This window comes from Orbicella faveolata, unplaced genomic scaffold, assembly GCF_042242905.1.
Source record: "Orbicella faveolata isolate gen_17 unplaced genomic scaffold, um_ofav_v1 contig_46, whole genome shotgun sequence".
Lineage (NCBI taxonomy): Eukaryota > Metazoa > Cnidaria > Anthozoa > Scleractinia > Merulinidae > Orbicella > Orbicella faveolata.
Genome location: NW_028301576.1, coordinates 4,637,078 through 4,655,811, shown reverse-complemented (window position 1 = coordinate 4,655,811; position 18,734 = coordinate 4,637,078). Strand labels below are relative to the sequence as shown.

General features: G+C 40.3%; 1 protein-coding gene across 3 annotated transcripts; it reads left to right on the top strand.

The window, feature by feature from the left end:
- Positions 1–1,880: 1,880 nt before the first annotated feature.
- LOC110050976 (uncharacterized) lies at positions 1,881–15,828 on the top strand. Of its 3 annotated transcripts, none has more exons than XM_089278061.1 (7): positions 1,881–2,075; positions 10,426–10,557; positions 11,339–11,537; positions 11,886–11,983; positions 12,529–12,838; positions 13,923–14,037; positions 14,351–15,828. In XM_089278061.1, exons 1-7 carry the CDS (start codon positions 2,073–2,075, stop codon positions 14,796–14,798), a joined length of 1,305 nt encoding a protein of 434 aa, XP_089134187.1. In that variant the 5' UTR covers positions 1,881–2,072; the 3' UTR covers positions 14,799–15,828. The 3 variants fall into 3 exon arrangements, with proteins under 3 accessions (XP_089134187.1, XP_089134188.1, XP_089134189.1); XM_089278062.1 differs by lacking the exon at positions 1,881–2,075 and adding an exon at positions 3,219–4,077; XM_089278063.1 differs by lacking the exon at positions 1,881–2,075 and adding an exon at positions 9,267–9,785.
- Positions 15,829–18,734: the final 2,906 nt, after the last annotated feature.

The window sequence follows — 18,734 nt, the reverse complement described above, 5'->3', positions numbered from 1 at the left end:
ACTTCTCTCATCGTCAGTTGCGTCAAATTTGAATAATGTTTTGAATAAAACAGTGCCAACGTCAATCAAATTTATACCTAGAGCTTTGTATGGCCATTTTTGTGGTCCTCGGAGCTGAGGGGCACCATTATGGCCACCGTAAGATGAAACGTTATTTCTTTAGGGCTCCGATATATTGAATTTTTTTTAATGCTTTTAATAGCTTACAAACATCACTTACAATACATGAAAAAACTTACGTTATAATACACGATTCAAGGTTACCTTTGCTCATTTGCATTATATTAAAATCTAACATGTATGCGAGGCAATTTCGGGCTATTTTGTAGGCTTAGCCCGGAATTGCCTCGCATCCACGTTGGATTACATTGTAATGCAAATCAGAAAAATTAACCGTGAAAAGGGTTATAACTTACTTACAGAAAAAACAACAACAACAACTCGCAACAAATTACTAAGAGACATGCCTTAACTGGTGAGAAAGAATTTCAACTTCTGTTGAAATTCCCTTTCGCCATTCAACTTGGCAGCAATATATTTTTCTATCTCGATTTTATCCTATCAGCCCGGATAGATGATATTCAATTCTGTTTCTCCTAAGCTTGATACTATCGCCCGGTCGGGATTTCGAGTATGTTAACAAAGAAATCAATCCAGTCACTCCACTCCCCAGTCATTCTTCGCAGATAAGTGTCCCATGCTCCAAGATTGATAAATTCGAGGCTGAAAATTGGTCCTTTACGGGATGGCTGGAATACTTCGGAGATAATTTACAAGGTCAGAGCGCAATTTTGTGGCAGCTGGTGATATCCAATGCAAGTCCTGCATTTTCCACTTTTATTATCAAGAGAAAATGAGGTCCCCTCATTTTCTCTTGTTATTATCCATGCCAACTTTGGTTAGGGCTTTCGGCAACTTTTTGGCAACTTCGTGTATTTCGAGCAACTTTTTTCGTTTCGAGCAACTTTTTGCATTCTGAACAATCTTTAGTTTTCTATCATTTCTGAGAAATCAGAGCAGCTTTTAGCGCTTAGATTGGCCTTGCTTCCATATTTCACAATGTTTTAGTAGACAATTTATTAATTTCCCGTGAAAAGGAAGCGAAATCCCCCCCCCCCCGCCCCGCCCCCTGGAGCAGATCATCAGTGTAAAGGCCGGGCCGTTAGGTCACCGGTTTTTTTTTTTTTTTAAATTCAAAATGGCGACGAAGATTCACACTAGACTGACTCGAGTGCTTCAGGTGAAGAAATTTTTACAAGATTAATATAAATATTGATGCGCAGTCTTTACTCATACATTTGTTTTGGATTTAACTGAGGGAAAATTAAAGTTATTTAGCAACGCTGGTTACGCCACAAAATTGCACAAAAATGCTGGGGAATCTTACTTTTGTTGTACTTTTGCATCAGACCAAATGAAAGAGAGCAACAAAATTTTCTTTTTGTTTTTTTGAACAACTTTTGTTACAGAAAGCAACTTCTGACTTTTTTTGAGCAACTTTTGAGCAACTTTTAGAGAAATTGCGGGCAACTTTATGGGAAATCTTGAGCAACTTGTGGAAAGCCCTAACTTTGGTGATTCGCTGTTGTCGGAAGTTTTTTTGGTTGTTAAATTTATGTGTGTCTACGTCAACGTGCAACACCCTTAAAGAACAAAAAAACAACTCTGGAGTATTTCTTGCAAAATGATAAAACATGTTTTTGGTGTGTTCAGTTTTATGTGTTTCCACCTTCCTCTGATATGAATCCATGCCATTCCTTAATTTTTGGTCGGGATCACTTGCGGTCAAATATGGGGATCATTTCCGGTCCGAGACCATTTTCCGGGATCTTTTGCGGCCCGTACATCTAATCCATATCACTCAACCTCTTCGAACAAAACAAAAGAGACTATTTTTAGTTCCCTGTTAAGCTCGCATATCACGTGTTATTGTGTAACTCACGCGGCGTCGTGAAAATGTAAACACTGTAAATGCGGCGTTATTCGACAGCACCTCGGTGCGTGCGTGCATTTGTTTCGTGTAGAAACCGGTCTTTGCAGTGTGCAACTGGGTTTTGTGAACTTCTGTGGTGATGGTAAGTGTCTTTAGTTAGCTTGCTAGTGATCGCTAATAGGGTCTCTTGGAAATTTCTAAGTCTCGCGGCGGGGGTGGTGCCAGAATGAAACACCCTTCAAAAAGTAATGCGTCTCGCAGAATTTTAGCAAAATTCACAACTTTCGCCATCTCAAATTTAGTTTATTTCGCGACGGCTTGTGAGAGTCTCAATTTAATTTTCGTTTTAAAACGTTCCTGTGACAGGAGGTAATGGGCTCCTGCCTGTGATTATTATAGCCGTCGTCAAGGGTTTTTTCAAAAAAAACCAATGCTCAGTTTTGGACTGTGGGATAAACTTTCTCCTCTCGTCAATATTGTATGCAATCTTCTATTGGACTCGGAGACCCAGGAAAAAGAGGATCTTAGTAAACAGTTCAGTGTGACGTCAAAGGTCAGTTTCACAAAGGCTAGTATTCTATCTACAACGTTAGGTTTATGTGACGTGGCGTAAAACCGTTCTCGCAGATACGTAATTTTAAGAAAGCGCTCAAACCTTTATATCAATGTAAAGCTTATACAACCAAGGATAATTTTGACATGTTTTGAAGTAATGAGCTGCGATTGGTGAAGTCTAAATGTAGCTGCAAGCGGAATGATGTTTATTCATAACGGAGGCAAACCCGATCCGGATTTTTGCCCGCACAAAGTAATTACTGTCTACCGGACATTCAGCAGATGTGCAAGAGAATCTGCTCAGAGATCAGCTTTCTTAAAAAGTTATCATAATTCAAAGTTCGGCGATGTACTTAGACTTTAACTCCGACACACTTTTGGAGCGGAGGCTGTTATGCAAAATTTCATAATTCTTTCATAAATTCTTTTACGCAATTTATCCGCACGAAACTGAAGGAGTGTTTTTCCGGATTATCGCCTAAAGACAACAATCAGACTCTATTTCCAGACTGTGCCAAAACTCGTAGGATACAGGCTTACGACGGATGCCAGAGATTATACACGTGCGGTTTCCGGATTCTGTGTGTACTCGCCCCAAAAACATCCGGTTTTGCGAGTGACAGGCTGCTCGAGCTCGACGAGGTCAATCGTCATGTAAATGGGAATATTTACGATCGGTTTTAAAATGTAGAAATACTAGAAAACTCTTGGCAAAAATGCTTTATTGTAATTCCAATTCCACAGTGTATTGCTTGTTGTCCATTCGCTTTTCTTGCTGGTTTTAAACGATTTTAGCGAGTTACGTTCCGGAAACCCTTGATACATAGCGATAACTCGCTGAAATCGCCTTGAGCAGGCAAGCGAATAAAAAACAAGCAATATACTGCGGAAGTAAGATAAAGCATTTTTATTAAGAGCTTTCCAGCAGTTCTATACCATAACCACTTTTACGCAAGATGATCATCGCTCACACTTGAGCTTGAGCAGCCTCTGCGTGAGCGAAAAAATTATCGACCTCTCACGGGCCGTTTTCAATCTCTTTACACGTCGCTTTTCTTTTCATTATCGCAAATAGAAGGTCACGGGAATATTCCATATGTCATAAAAGGAGTATTTGCGGAAGAAAGACTTATTACAGAAGGAAGTAAAGCCCGCAGGGCAAGCGAAACCGAAACCGCCCCCCTCCCCCTCTCCCCTTAGCTCAAGGTTTGGATCCGCCACTGGTCACATACTAAACCTACTGTGGTTCAATGTTTTACTGTACCAAGATAGATAGCTCTAGGGCAGCTCTCAGGCAAAGTTAGAAGAAAATCGATTTTTCGACCCTTAAAGCAGTGTAACTCAATACCGAGACGATACTGAATTACTTGGGCTTGATGCCATTACAATACCTTGCTCCGCCCCTCGCCGAAACTTTTGCTTTGTGAATATTTGAGCAAAACAAGAAAAACAAGTTATTCCTACATGACATTAAAATATGTCTCTCAAACTCGATTGTCATATCTGAAGCATTATAGTGGTGGCGTTATTTCGGTCGCATTGTTGTTTCATTGAGCCCGTCTGCGAGGAAGTCGGCTTTCCGAATCAAGGTAAGTTTGTCACGAGCTTGCTTTATTTCCAATTCTCGAAACATGAGTCTCAGTGTTGACAAATTATATAATGTTATATACAAAACGAAACGAAAGCCGAAAACGTCGGCTGAGCCCTTGGGGTTCAGTCACTGGTTATTTTTATTCTTCAATGTTCCACGCATCTGAAAACGATGAAGCGAATATATAGTTGTATGGAGGGGTCTTAACTAATTTGTAAGGAATTCTACAACGAGCACTGTACGGGTTAAGGTTAACGGTTTAAAATTTAGTCACCCTTTAGTCACCCTTTAAATGCGTTTCGAGGCTATCTGTTCGAGGTTTCGTGGTAACATAATACACATGGGCGGCTGGCTTGGGTCGCATTTGCCATCAGGGTGGCAATAATAACAAAACCGAAAGAAAGAGTGCGATGGAAATGGAGGAAAAATATATTTCGTAACCTATTTTTGGTTTTATTTCTGTCTTCATCTCCTCTTCCTGGCGTAAGGATCAGCTTTTCGATTTTGATTCTCAAGGGATTCGATTTTGATTCGGTAGGACCCTTTTGATTTTGAACTGGGTGAGCTAAGAACGGTTTCTCTCGACGTTATGTTTCCATGTTTTCTCTGCGTGGCTCGCTAAGCGCGATTTAAATTTTCCTTATATAGGAATTTTTGTTTGCCAATTTCAGGCCCGCTTGCCACCCGTCAAAAATATACCATCAAAACCACTTAAATGATGGGGCTGCGTCGATTCTAAATCTTTTGTCACATTTATACTATTTAATACTAGTGTGCAAAACACAGCTTCTAAGCTTTCCTGAACTTTCAAAATTGAGGAAACGCTGCCTTTCCTTCAGGCTGAAAACATCTAAGTTTCTTGACTCTGTTGGATGCACAGCGCACGGCGTTCTGTGAGAACGATGTTTAGCTATGTGTAACCGGTGGCTGTGGATAGCTGTGAGTTAAAGCTACTCCCAGGAGCGATAGCTACCGTTCACTGAAGCAGCGAACACACTACGCCGGAGAAATCTGAAAACGCATGCAGCTTTATTTTTAGGGTTAGGCGTACCGTCTACACTAATTCGTCGTGAAAACAGAGCTTTCCGAAAACGCCTTAAAAAACTGGAGGAATTTGAAAACGCCGGCTTTTCCTTTTCGTGCGGATGTGCACCGTTAGAACTGCCTGATGCATGGCATAAATAAAATATTTCAGCCATATAAACGTGCAATATTATCAGGAGAATAAATCGTCAATGAGAAGACGTCTATATCATCAAAAACGCTAGAGCAGTAGAGATTCTGTCTCTTTAGCGATGCTGTGTCAGACCCCGTTCACACTACGCCAAAGGAATTTGAAAATGGTGGTTTTTCACTCTGAAAATGCATTAAATGTTTTGCGTCCACACTACGCAAGAGAAATTTGAAAATGCAAAAGTCACCGGTCCTTTTTTTTAAATCTGTGTTTGAGGAAAACCATTATCGTGACGCCAACGTTTTCAAAGGCTCCATTGTATGAGCCTTACAATAGTCTTTGACTTCTCATCGTTTTACTTCTCAAGTTTGGCTGATTCGATCTGCTGTGAGATCCAACAGTTTGCAGTTGGATCCAACAGTTTGCACTTTTGCAGTTTACTGATTTAGTTTGTTACACTTCTTTGGTAGTCTAGATTCATCAGGGGAGAATTTTCATTTTTATATTATAAAAGGTAGAAATATCAGAAAACTCTTAGCAAAAATGCCTCATGTTACTTTATTGCTTGTTGTCTTTTCGCTTTTTCTGCTGATTTGAAATGATTTTAGCCAGTTGCACTCTGGAAACCTAGATATATAGCGGCGAATAACTCGCTGAAATCGCCTTGAATCAGCAGACAGTGCAACAAGCAATATCCTGTGCAAGTAAGCTGGCGCATTTTCACTAAGAGCTTTCCAGTATTTCTACCTCCTAAAACCGAAAAACTTGTATGTTTGCCATGACCGCTGTTCCCAAGATGATCAGCGCTCACAGCTTGAGCTTAGGCGGCCTGTGCATGAGCGAGAAAAATAGCTCAGGGGCCGCTTGCAATCATTTCACATCGCTTTTCCTTTTTTTAGCGCGCGGAAATGAATTGATCATATTCAATTAAACGTCAAGAAAATATTCCATATGTCATGCGTTACTTGCGGAACAAGGACTCGTTACATTTACATTTACTCGTTTTCATTTATAGAAGTTCTGTGAGAACGGCGTTTAGTTATGTTTAGGTGGCTGTGAATTAAAGCTACCCCCAGGAGCGATGCGGCATGGGTAATTTGCAGAACGCTGAAAGCCGAACGCCGAATCTCGTATGCACTGTTTGCTCAGTTGCGGTTAGTTTCACTTATATATATTTGCTTGCGGTTACCTTTTATTTGTTGGACAGGGCCATATGCAATATAATGCTGTCCTTAACAAACTAAAGCCAACCGCAAACAAACATGGGTGAAACTACTACACCGCAAGCAAACTGTACATTTGGCGTTCGGCGTTCGGCGTTCTACAAAATACCCCTGCCGGGAGCGATGGCTACCATTCACTGAGGCAGCGTCCGCACTACCTGGACAAAGTTGAAAACGCAGCTAATCCGTCATGAAAACGGGGCTTTTCGGAAACGCTCTTTAAAACTGGAGGAATTTGAAAACGTCGGCTTTCATCTCCTTGCGGACGAAAACATTTTGAAAATGGAGCGTTTTGAGAATGGAACTTTTTGAAAACGCCAGATGGCGTCATGTTAATCAAGTGATTTCCCTGACCGACATCTCCTAAAACACAAATCCAAAATTTCTCCGGCGTAGTGTGGACGCAGAACATTTGATGCGTTTTCAGAGTGAAAACTCCCTTTTCAAATTTCTTTGGCGTAGTGCAGACGGGGTCTGACACAGCATCGCTGAAGAGACAATTTTTCTTAGACCACGTTTATCTGGCTGAAATATGTTATTTGTGCATGCATCAGGCAGTTCCACCAGTGCCCATTACTTTCCACCTACATACTATGGTCCGGCCGTGTCAGCCTCGCAGTAGTCTTTGACTTCTCATCGTTTTACTTGACAAGTTTGCCTGATTAGGTCTCCTGTGAGATCCAACGTTCAATCAAGCAGGATCTTAGTTCACGGCTTTGCAGTTTATTTAGTTTGTTATACTTCGTTTATATATTAACGAAGTTCGCTACAACGAGGTTTCGTTATATCGGGGTTCTTTTCCATATAGTTTACTATTACCCGGGCGAAAATATCGTTTGTTATACTGAGGACTTCGTTACACAGAAGTTCGTTAAAATCGAGGTTCCACTGTCATATATGCCATGGCTGCCTTTTGTTTATATAGCGGTTGACGAATTAGGCAATAGTTAAAAAGTACTTTGATACAGGGATTGTAGGTGTTTTGGGTAGTAGATATGTTTTTCATACATTGGGTGACCAATAAATGAAATTCTGAAATTAGTAACCGGTAACCAGATTGATAAACAAATGAAAGATACAAAAGAGAGAACTCAGCTGCTATTTTATTTCCTTATATTTTATCCCTTTACTTTTCAAAATCCGAGCGAAGAGTACGAAGAGAATTGCTAACTCGACCCGGCTGAACTGCGGAATAGAGTACTCGCGCAAAATCCTGCCAGCGACATAGACGTACGGCGGCTGTTCCGAAAACGCGGAGTGCGGAGTGTGAAAAACAAACAAACAAACAAACAAACAAACAAACACACACACACAAAACAAAACAAAAATTGAAAAACAAAAATTAAAACCAAAAAAAAAAAAAAAAATTAAAAGAGTAATTAAATACATAAATTAACTAGAAATAGAAGGTTAAGAACTAAAAATAATGGTTATTAAAAAATTCACACCGCCTGAAGTGGACTGTTCAGATCGCGTATATTTCATTCAGTCCAAATGGTATATTCAACTCACGTTCACGTTTAGGAATATTAAATTAGCCTCTTCCAGGCGTTCAGTTAGTTGGGGCACAGCGAAAAAAACGGCGAGCGAAAACATAGGGGAAAAGCGCTTTCTCTCGCCGCGCTTGTCCCCTATTGTTTCCCTCGCTGTTTTTCGCGCTGCGCCCCAACTAACTGAACGTCTGGAAGAGGCATAACTTATTCTAAGTTCCCCATGTTTCAATTATTTTCAGACCCAAATCATTTTCAGGGCGTGAATAGCATCTTTTAGGATATTTTTCCTTTGTTTTGAGTTAAAAGTCTTCAAGAAGTGTGTACCAACCTCACTTTATTTCCAAATTAAAATCAGTAATTTTCTACCGGAGAAGATATTAAATTCCAACCGAAAAAAAAGAAGGCCGCAGTTGCACGTGGAATTAGCGAGACAAGCGGCGCTGTGCAGTTACTACGATTATTAGTTGAGTAAGGCAGGAGGGAAGTATGGTTACGAAGTTTTGGTCTTAAAATTATGGTGTTGTCACGGGCAACTTATCTCGTTTCCGTTGGTAACAATATCAACAGCCATGCGTCGTCTGTCGCGTCGCCTACAATTTCGCGCGCTTTGCTGCAAAGGACGTCAAAGGCCGACAAGTTGTCAATGGATACGGAGCCAGTTGCTCGTGACAACAACACGATTTTTAAAAGTTAAAAGTTGGTGACCAAACTTTCGTCCCGCCTTACTCAACAGATAATCGTAGTAAATGGCTTTTTTGGGAAAATATGTTATTTTGATAATTTGTTTTCTCAAAGTGAAACTTTACCTGTGTATTTATTTGTTTCTTTATTTGTCAATCTACATGTTTTTATCTTACTATTTTTTAGCGCTGAAAATTTTGCAAGGTTTTAGTTTGAACTTCATCAATCAAATTGCGAGAACTAGCCTTTAGGACGCGCAGTTGACAAGTTGTTGAATGGCTGAAGGGTTAATTCACACGGGCAGTTCATTTTTGGAAAGCAAAACTTGAGTTTGTTTCGAGGCAACACGGCTTTCCAAGGGAACCGAAGGTGCAATTTCTCACATTTTTCTAGACATTGTCAAAACTGGACTGTTCTTACTTCTTTTTTTTTCCTAAAAGTGAACTGCAAACTATGAAAATCGTAAGTTGAACATACCATTTGGACTAAATGAAATATACGCGATATGAACAGTCCGCTTCAGGCGGTGTGAATTTTTTAACAATTACTATTTTGATTTCTTAAATTTCTATGTCTAGTTTATTTATGTATTTAGTTATTCTTTTAATTCTTTTTTTGTTTTTGTTTTTTTTTTGATTTCTATTTTTTTTTTAATTTTTGTTTTTTGATTGATTGATTGATTGATTGATTTTTTTCACACTTCGCACTCCGCACTCCGTACTCCGCGTTTAAGTTTTCGGAACACTCTCCTACGGCAGTTTTAGACAGTTTTCTTTCAAAACGTTTGCTGCTTCTTTCCATTTAGCGTGCCTTCATCATTCACGTAGGCGCTAGAAACTGAAACCAGGAATGAAAATTCTTACACTGTAAACGAATGCCCCATTATACATTCTTACGAAACAACGATCAATAGTTCGTAATTAGGAACTGTAAGAAATTCTTGTACAAGGAATACAAAGAAAATAGCAAACATGCAAAAATTCCGCCCTGAAACGAAGGAAAATTAATTTATTCATGATATGTCTCTCAAACTCTATTGTCCTGTCCGAAGCAATAAAATGGACTGCGTTCTGATTTCGGTTGCATTGTTGTTTCATTGAGCCCGTCTGCGAGAAAGTCGGCTTTCCGAATTAAGGTAAGTTTGTCACAAGTTTGCTCTACCTCTAATTCTCCAATCATGAGTCTCAATGTTGACAAGTTATTTGGTGTTATCTACGTACAAAACGAAACGACAGCCGTAGGTGTCGGCGAAGCCCTCGGGGTTCAGTTACTTGTTATTTTTATTTTTGAATATTCCGCGCATCTGAAAACGATGAAGCAAACTTATTGTTGTATAGAGGGGTCTTGACTAATTTGCAAGAATTCTAAAACAAGCAAGTACGGGTAAAGTTTAAGCACTTAAAATTTCGCTAACCACTCTTAAATGTGTTTCGAGGCTGTCTATTCGAATTTAAAGTTTCGCGATAACATAATGGGCGGCTGGCTTGAGTCTAATTTGCAATGACGCAACGTGGCCAAGGTGGCAGTAATAGCAAAACCGAATTGACAGAGTACGATGAAAATAGACAAAAAAAAATATTTTTATTATTAGCTGTAACTGCGAAGGACTTTGAGAAAGCCCAGGGAGTCGATAACGAGTAACTGAAATTCTAAAAATGGTAACCAGTGGCAAAATTTCAACTGTTACCCAAATAAAGGATGCCAAGGAGAAGACTCGCTCGGTTTTTCTGTCTTTGTTTTAATCGTTTTCTCATTTGTATCCTTTTACTTTTTAGATGCTTCATTTAGCCAAGAACGTGCGCAGCTCTCGACATACCTGGGTACCAGTCCTCCAGCGATGTTTCTCGGCAGTGGCACTTAGTGATCACAAACAAATACGTACAATGGAATGTCAGAATGGCGAAAAGGTAGTTAAGGAACTACCATAAAGCACTGAAAGTAACGATTCTTATTACTTTCGGCTTTATCAGCCTTAAATCCTGTACCGAGCAAATATGGAACGATCCATGCCGAATATATACTGTACACACCTGATTGCAAAAACATTGCCCGAAAAAAGTATAAACAATAATTGACACGACTTTATGGAGTTATGGGGAGAATGAAATAGCGTGCATGAATATTCAAGATATGTTGTTTCCTCTTGGCGTTTAATGATCCAGGTCAACTGCGCGGAGTTGTGATTTAGAAAAACTTGGAAACTGCCCAGCCTTCCAGTAGTTTAATAGTGCCACAATATTCGTTTTAACGCACGTACACAGTCCATAAGGAGGCACAATAGTATATATTACTTCGCAAGCTTCCAAGAAAACCACTGTGTCGTATCGTTTATAGTTTATACCTTTTCCATGATAATGTTTCTTCAATTAGGTGTGCCAAAATGAACGAGAGACAGTGACATTATTCAGGACAGAATAGTTACAACAACCACGTTATACTGTCATAGCGTCTTAGCTACAATCGTCTACATTTGTCGCCTTTTTCACTACCGTACCCCTCAACCTGTTCTAGCCAGCAGCAGGCAAAAAGACTGAAACTGTTTGTACAGCGGATTGAATTTTACTTTCACGTCTGTTTTCTTTTTGTTCGCTTTCAACGTCTCTCCCACACTTGTCTCAAATTCTGCGCGCCTGGGACAAGCTGGCAATCTTGACTAAACAATTCATTACCGTTGTTGTCCAATTACAGGTGAAACCGACTTTCTCGTCCCAGGAAATGCAGCGCCGTCTGCACATGATACGACACCACATGGAGGCAAATGAAATTGACGCATGCGTATTCACGTCCTATCACAACGTTCACTATTTCAGTGACTTCTTGTATTGTTATTTTGGACGCCCCTATGCGTTTATTGTCACTGCGAATAAGGCAATGAGCGTCTCTGCTGGTAAGGATGTTTTGTACACCTTTCGAAAATGGTTCGGAATCTCGTGCACTGAAAAACTGTAAAATCCACGCTTCCGCGGTTGTGAGTACGCGGAAAAAATTTCATAAAAATGAAGTGTGCATGCTATGATACAGGCAGTGGAACTCTGCCGTTTCCAGTTGCATAAATTATCGCCAACGACATTATATAGATATATATATTGTTCAGGATATGCGATAGAGAGATGATTAGGCCTCGATGATTTATAGGACATATTGAAAAGTACGCAGATGTTTTGGCGTTAGATACTTATAATGGCTAGTGGAAGTTCATACGGGCTTTTGACACGCATGTTCTTTGTCTCTGTAGGTATTGATTACGGTCAGCCATGGCGCCGGACATTCGGCGATAACATCGTCTATACGGACTGGCAAAGAGACAATTATTACTATGCTGTGCAACAACAGGTTTGTATCAGAGATCATATGCACTGTGTTATGGGCTATCAAGGACAACCACTGACGTTGTCTGTCACGCAATCACTTGTTGGCCAAAATTAGCCACGTTGGTGTACCTCTAATAGTGGATCGGAGGTGTGGCCTCATAGTTAGTGAGCTGGCCTCCGGATCGAACGGTTCGGAGTATAGGGAGGGACTGGCATCATCATCTCATTCAGGGGTTGGGGGGGGGGGTGGAGGGGGGGCGGGAAGTAGAAATACTCCCAGTCGCCTCATGCTACTAAACCACGATAAGCACCGGCCTGACAGGCCACTTGGTTCTTATACAGACTTGGCCTATACCTCTAATAGACAAATGCCCGCGATTTAGTGCAAAAAAGATTACATATATATGTATCCCAGCGAAATAATTGAAAAAACAATTCAGAGAGAACTGAAAATTAGAAAAAAAAAAAAGATAATTAACTGATGAAATTTCAGGTTCAAGCAAGTTTGTATTTTTTACAGTTCTATTTAATTATTCGTATTGAACCAATATCACATTTTTCTTCCAGATTGGAGATGCGAAGACGGTTGGAGTGGAGTTTGACTTCGTCCATCTCGACAGCTATCGAAAGTTTTCCGATGCTTTGCCGAAGGCAAAATTCGTAGATGTCAGTCAGCCGACCATGAAAATGCGCATGCTGAAGTCGCCTGAGGAGATAGAACTTATTAAACAAGGTGCACGCATTGCTGATCTTGGTGGAGAAGCGGCTGTGAAGGCAATCAAGGAAGGTGTGGGCGAGCATGAGATTGCTTTGGCATCAACCGAAGCCATGGTGCGAGAAATTGCCGACACATATCCTCACAGCGAAATACGAGACAGTAAGTTACGATTTTTAGTTATCGAAATCAAAATAATGCGCAAATGCTGGCAATCTTAGATAAGAATCATCTATTCAATGTATTGCTGTAACCCAATTCGCAGTGACCAGTCTGTTATGAATTCCTGTGATGTCGAATCATCATCATCATCATCATCATCATCATCATCATCATTATCATCTGTCCTTTGACGTGTAAAAGGCTTACACAATAATTCTCCAAATGGACTGGTCCTGTTCCGCCTTTCGGGTTCCACCGCATATCAGATACTGCAGAAGGCAGTTCTTTTGCTACGGTTCTTCTCCAGTTTTTTGGGGGGTCTCCACAACTTCCTCATCCAATCTGGCGTCCTGAACAAAGCTTTTTTCGTAGTATTACCCAAATCTATTTTTCTACGGGCCCGACCCAGTACCATTTCTTTCTTGTCATTCCTGCGATAATGTCATCTTGTTTACGAATTTTCGTGATTTCGGTATTTGAGATGTTCTATTCTGTGGCTATCGCATGTAACGTATAAGTTGGAGACATTCATGAGTGAATAGCCCGATCAGTCTTCTCAGCTATTTACCGATAGAGCTATGTTCGTATAGCACTATTGCATTAACCTTTAAACAACGCCAATCCAGGAGACCTGTCTAGAGTTTCAAACTAGTATAGGGTTAGAGTGAGACACTTGCTAGTTTTTCTTATGTTATGACTGCTTTCTCCTTATACTGATCTGCTCTATGCCACGGGCGTTAACAAAGCAATTTACATTTAAGTTATTTTTCTTTCTCGTGCGCTCTGAAGGGGGGGAGGGTGCACTCTGGAATAGGGTCACCCTACGACAAGGGTCTCTCGCTCTTTAAAGATGGGGTGACCAGGCTCTTTTCTTAAGTGAACACTACGCCTAATTTCCACTCGTCTGCAAGGTACAGGCCTGATCACATGAAGCGTACATATAACCTGAAGGGCTCATGCTTTGGCTTGGTCAGCGAGAGTATCATCATTCATATAACCGCTCAGAAAAAGATACCTTTGAATGGAAGCCCAAATTATTTTTGTTGTTAATGTTAATGTTGATGTTGTCGTTGTTTTGAATTAGCGTGGACTTGGTTCCAGTCAGGAATCAACACAGACGGAGCTCATAACCCAGTCACCACCCGTCGGTTGCAGAAAGGAGACATTCTCAGTTTGAACTGCTTTCCCATGATCGCCGGGTAAGTCTGGAGAAAACATGCATGTCAAAATAGGGTTGTCGTGGAAACATCAATGAACAATAGAACAATGAACAATAGAACAATAAAATGTTTCGAGTTAAAACAACATGAAGTCAGGATTCTGTCGTGATTCTAGGATAGAAACAAGCGATTTGAAGGCCTCGCGGGCACTTCTCGTGGCCTGAGTAGGGTTCACTGAAAACAAGAAACATTTCATGTGACAGGTACTCGAACAGAACCTTGACGTTCTTCACAAGTGGTTCGCATTCTCTTCAATTACGTTATTTGATTCTTGCGTTTTTCTTTCTTTTAGACACTACACGGCACTGGAGCGCACGATGTTTTGTGATCACGTACCAACAGACCGACACATGGAACTATGGGAAATCAACTGCAAGGTTCACCGCATGGGCCTGGATCTAATCAGACCGGGTGCTCGGTGTAGCGACATAGCACACGAGCTTAACGAAATGTATCTTGAGCACGACTTACTACAGTACCGCACGTTTGGTTACGGACATTCTTTCGGTGTTCTTTGTCATTATTATGGCCGCGAAGCGGGTTTAGAAATCCGCGAAGATATAGAAACAGTCTTACAGCCTAATATGGTGGTATCTATGGAGCCTATGATCACAGTCCCCGAGGGACAGCCTGGGGCGGGTGGATACAGAGAGCATGACATATTGGTTGTCAGGGACACAGACAGTGAGGATATTACAAAGTTCCCGTATGGACCAGAGTTCAATGTTATCAAAAACTAAACGTTATTGAATCAAAGCTTCTTGACGCCTTAAAGGAGCTAAATCACGGTATTTTGTCCCGGTTATTTTGGCCAGGACACGAAATGACCTTTAAGTTGACGGAAACCTGAAAATAGTAGTTTACTTAGATTGAGAAACACCAAAGAGATAACAATAAACCATAAAGGGGCAAGGATGGTTAACGATGAAGAAGATTAACACGGATTACAAATGAAGAACTTGAAAAATTTAGGCTAAACCTTTTCAGATCCACAATTCGTGACGTAGCTCCTTTTAAAAAAAATGTTTTCCTCATACGGTCAAACTCGTATTAAACGGACACCCTATAAGGGAATTACTAGTCCAGTGTTCAGCTATATATCTCAAGTTTCAGAAGAACGCTGCGGTTTATGTGATCCGTTAAATAGCATAATGAATATTGCATACTCCCAAAATTACGTCCGCAAATTGAACCAATGTGTCTGTGTTTATTTGTTGTATTTAAAGAAGAAAATCGACGAAGGTAATTTATTCTATATTTACACTCGGTATAACCTTAAATTTATATAATTAACCTAGAGAAAAAATTCCAATGCACACGAAAACTTAGGCATGAAAGTTTAACTAAGAATGAATAAATGTTTTTAATTATTTATTCATTTAGGTATACGTATAAAAATGCACAAAGTAATTAATTAATTGACAACCCCTCATGGGGCCAATATATATTAAAAAAAAGCATTGAAATAAATGATATTGTAAATGGAAATAGCTGTGGCTATAATGAAAATATTAACAGTGCAAATAGAGAACAAAGCGTAGAAAAATTAGTTACGTTTAACGAAAACAACTTATGTTATCCAGAAATCGTTGATTTGCAATGGACTACTAATGGTTCAGGAGAGTCCCTTCTTTCATGATGGCTCGTATGCAGCAGCCATTTGTCGACCAGCCTTGAAGAAATATTGTCAGTGTTATGTTTTGGCAACATTAGGAATATCATTATAATTACAAGTTTTCGAAATAAAGATTTTAAACAACGGGAAATGAACATTTTAGTTACTTTTTTATGACGTCTTTGCCTGCTTAGTGGAGATATAATTTACATCAAATAAGGGGAATTCGAAAATTCGGAAGTCTTGGAACCGTCCTCTCAGAATGATAATTTTTCTTGTGGTCAGATCTCACTTCCTGTTAAATCTTCTAAACAAGAAGCTATCAAGCTAGTGAATACAGCACAAGCTGGGTCTAACCCTTGATTCCTGGGGACTAGCTCCTTGCCTGGTGGGATTTTGCCCGCGAGTGCTTGTTTTCGGCGGCCTGGGACTGAGGCCGTGATGCTTGACTACGCACCATTCTCCTCGCGGCCCCGCCATTTTGTTTATCGGCTCTGAACTACGGAAGTAAGTACTCGCGCGAAATCCTGCCAGCGACGCAGGGTTCTCTAAACCTACGGTAGTTTTAGACAGTTTTCTTTCTAAACTTTTGCCGCTTCTTTCCACTCCGCGAGTTTTCGTCATTCATTCAGTCAAAATCTTCAAACGTACCTTTTCAAACAAACCTAATTGTAATAAATAGTTTAAGCAAACAACCGGAACGATGATCCTGCTGGTATACGTTGGATCAATAGTGATCTAATCGGCTTTACATATAAAATGAAGAATACAAAAGCAAAAACCGACACAACGTAGAATGATTTTTGAAGGTGTATTATATTTCGGCTGGCCAGACCAGCCTTCTTCAGGTACAATGGAAGATTTTACATTGGTGCGTGTAATTGTAAGCCCGTAGTTTGAGACAGCGTGGCCGAGTGGTCAGCGTGTCGGACTCGCAATCCAGCGGTCCCGGGTTTGAGTCCCGCTCTGGCCAGCTAGATTTGTTTCTCGCCAGCCCCGAGTTCAAATCCTCGGCCACGCTTGTAAATTGCCTCCGGCCAGTTGGGCTTCTTAACTAACAATGTTATGTTTAATCAGGAGCCACTCCTGGTTTAATTTGAATTATTTGTTCCAGTTGTTTACTCGACCCCACTAACACTTGTGCAATAAACATTGCCGAGGGTAAATAAAGGTTATATTTATTATTTTGTTGTTGTTGTTGTTGTGTTAAGATAAGACCTAGATTAGCAACGTCCTCCTCAGTGCGACGTTTATTTTCCACATAAGGTCAAACTCGGGTATGCTGGTAAACTGTAATCAACGCCCAGTGATTACAGTAGTATTTTAACTTCGTCAGTATACGTATTCCGGTTTCATCAAAGCAACGTAACATCATGAATTAAGTTTATCTTCTAGATTCTATCAAAACGAACACTTACTCATTTAGTTTCCCTTGCCAGGAGTGCAAGAGAAGGACTGTAACAAGCTACTGGCTCGGGTGATTCCACATGAAACACTTAATTCTTAGAATCCTCGCTTCTATTTGTGACAACCCTTACTTATCGTCAAACGTAACACCTTTTACTTAGGTTTTTCCACAAATATCCGGATATTTTGGAGGGTATTTAGAAAATTTAGGGATAGTTCGAAACAATAATAGCTTTTTTGGCTGAGTCCTGTGTGTTCTTTTGGCTATTTTCTTGAAACAATACTCAGTTCTGTGCCAAAAGCACTAAGTCAGCAATTTTCCAAAATGGCGGATGATAGTATTTTACAAGGTATTTACAAAGTTTTTTTTGTGATATCAACAGTTTTTTTGAGAATTTCGAGGAAGATATTTAGGCGATTTTACCCTGATTTGTGGAAAGGCCTACTCTTAATTACAGTACTCTTACAATTGCAAAGCTCCCTAATCAGAGTATATCTCGTATTTAGTTATTGATACCTCAAATTCTATTTCATAACACTTTTTCTGTGCTTACATGCCTCATCTACGACACGAGGGGCCGAGTTCGGAGAATTAGAGACAGTTATGCAAACCCGAGACCCGGTCGAGGTTTTGCATAACTTTCGAGAATTCTCTCAACCTCCCAAGTGTTTAGATGAGGCTGTATGAACACGGAAAAAGTATTTTGTTCTTTTATAAAATATTTCTCAAAAATACGCGCGAATCTAAAATGTTTGTAGCTGTGTATACATAATCTCATCGAAACGCACCTATCGACCAGTGAGCGCGAGCTTAGCATCTCACTTGTTTTATAAAACACATTGACCTCATGTGTATTTATATTTGAGTGTACCTGCTTTGACCAAGTAATTCTTTATCAGACGTAGAATTCAGGTTTTCTTTAGAGAGACGTGTTGATGCATGCTCACTTTTGTAAAACGAACTGATGAATCATGTCCGAGTCTCTACGAGTATATTATTAGTTTATCTGCTTTATCTCGCGTCTTAATTTGGGTAGCCTGTTCCAGTTTTTCGGTCAGTGGGGACGATCGCAAAAGCAGGCGGGCGACGAGCGGTGGCTGGGAGAGAAAAGGAGAGGTCTCTCGTTTTCTCTCCCGGCCGGATCCCGCTCGGCACTGATCCCGCTCGTCGCCCGCCCGCCCGCCTCTTCGATCGTCCCCACTGACTGAGAGCCTGGAACAGGCTATAATTTGGGTGGCGCGGTTATTGAGTCCAATTGAGTCCATTCACAGTATAAGTACCATTCTCTAGCTTAGCTTGGTCTTACGTCAAGTGCCCTGACTCACTACAGTGTCAGATAATCTTATACTGCGAAGATATCGGTGACGTAAGCTATTGTTATCAATGTGCTAACCAGAAAGCTATTGCTACAATAAAGAGTTCTTTTGTTCAGTTGCCTTAAAAGTCGAATAACAAAATCCGTGTTTGTAAACAAATATCTTCCCAACAGTTAAAAACTTCATTTCCTTTTGAACCCCTTAACCGGCAGCCGTTTAACTTTTAAAACTCCTCTATTTAATAGTTTTACCACGCATCTTGTTCTGACTCGTTGTACAGATTGATTATATTCAAATCCTCGTCTCTATAGACCTCTATAGTAAATCTTTTGTAACA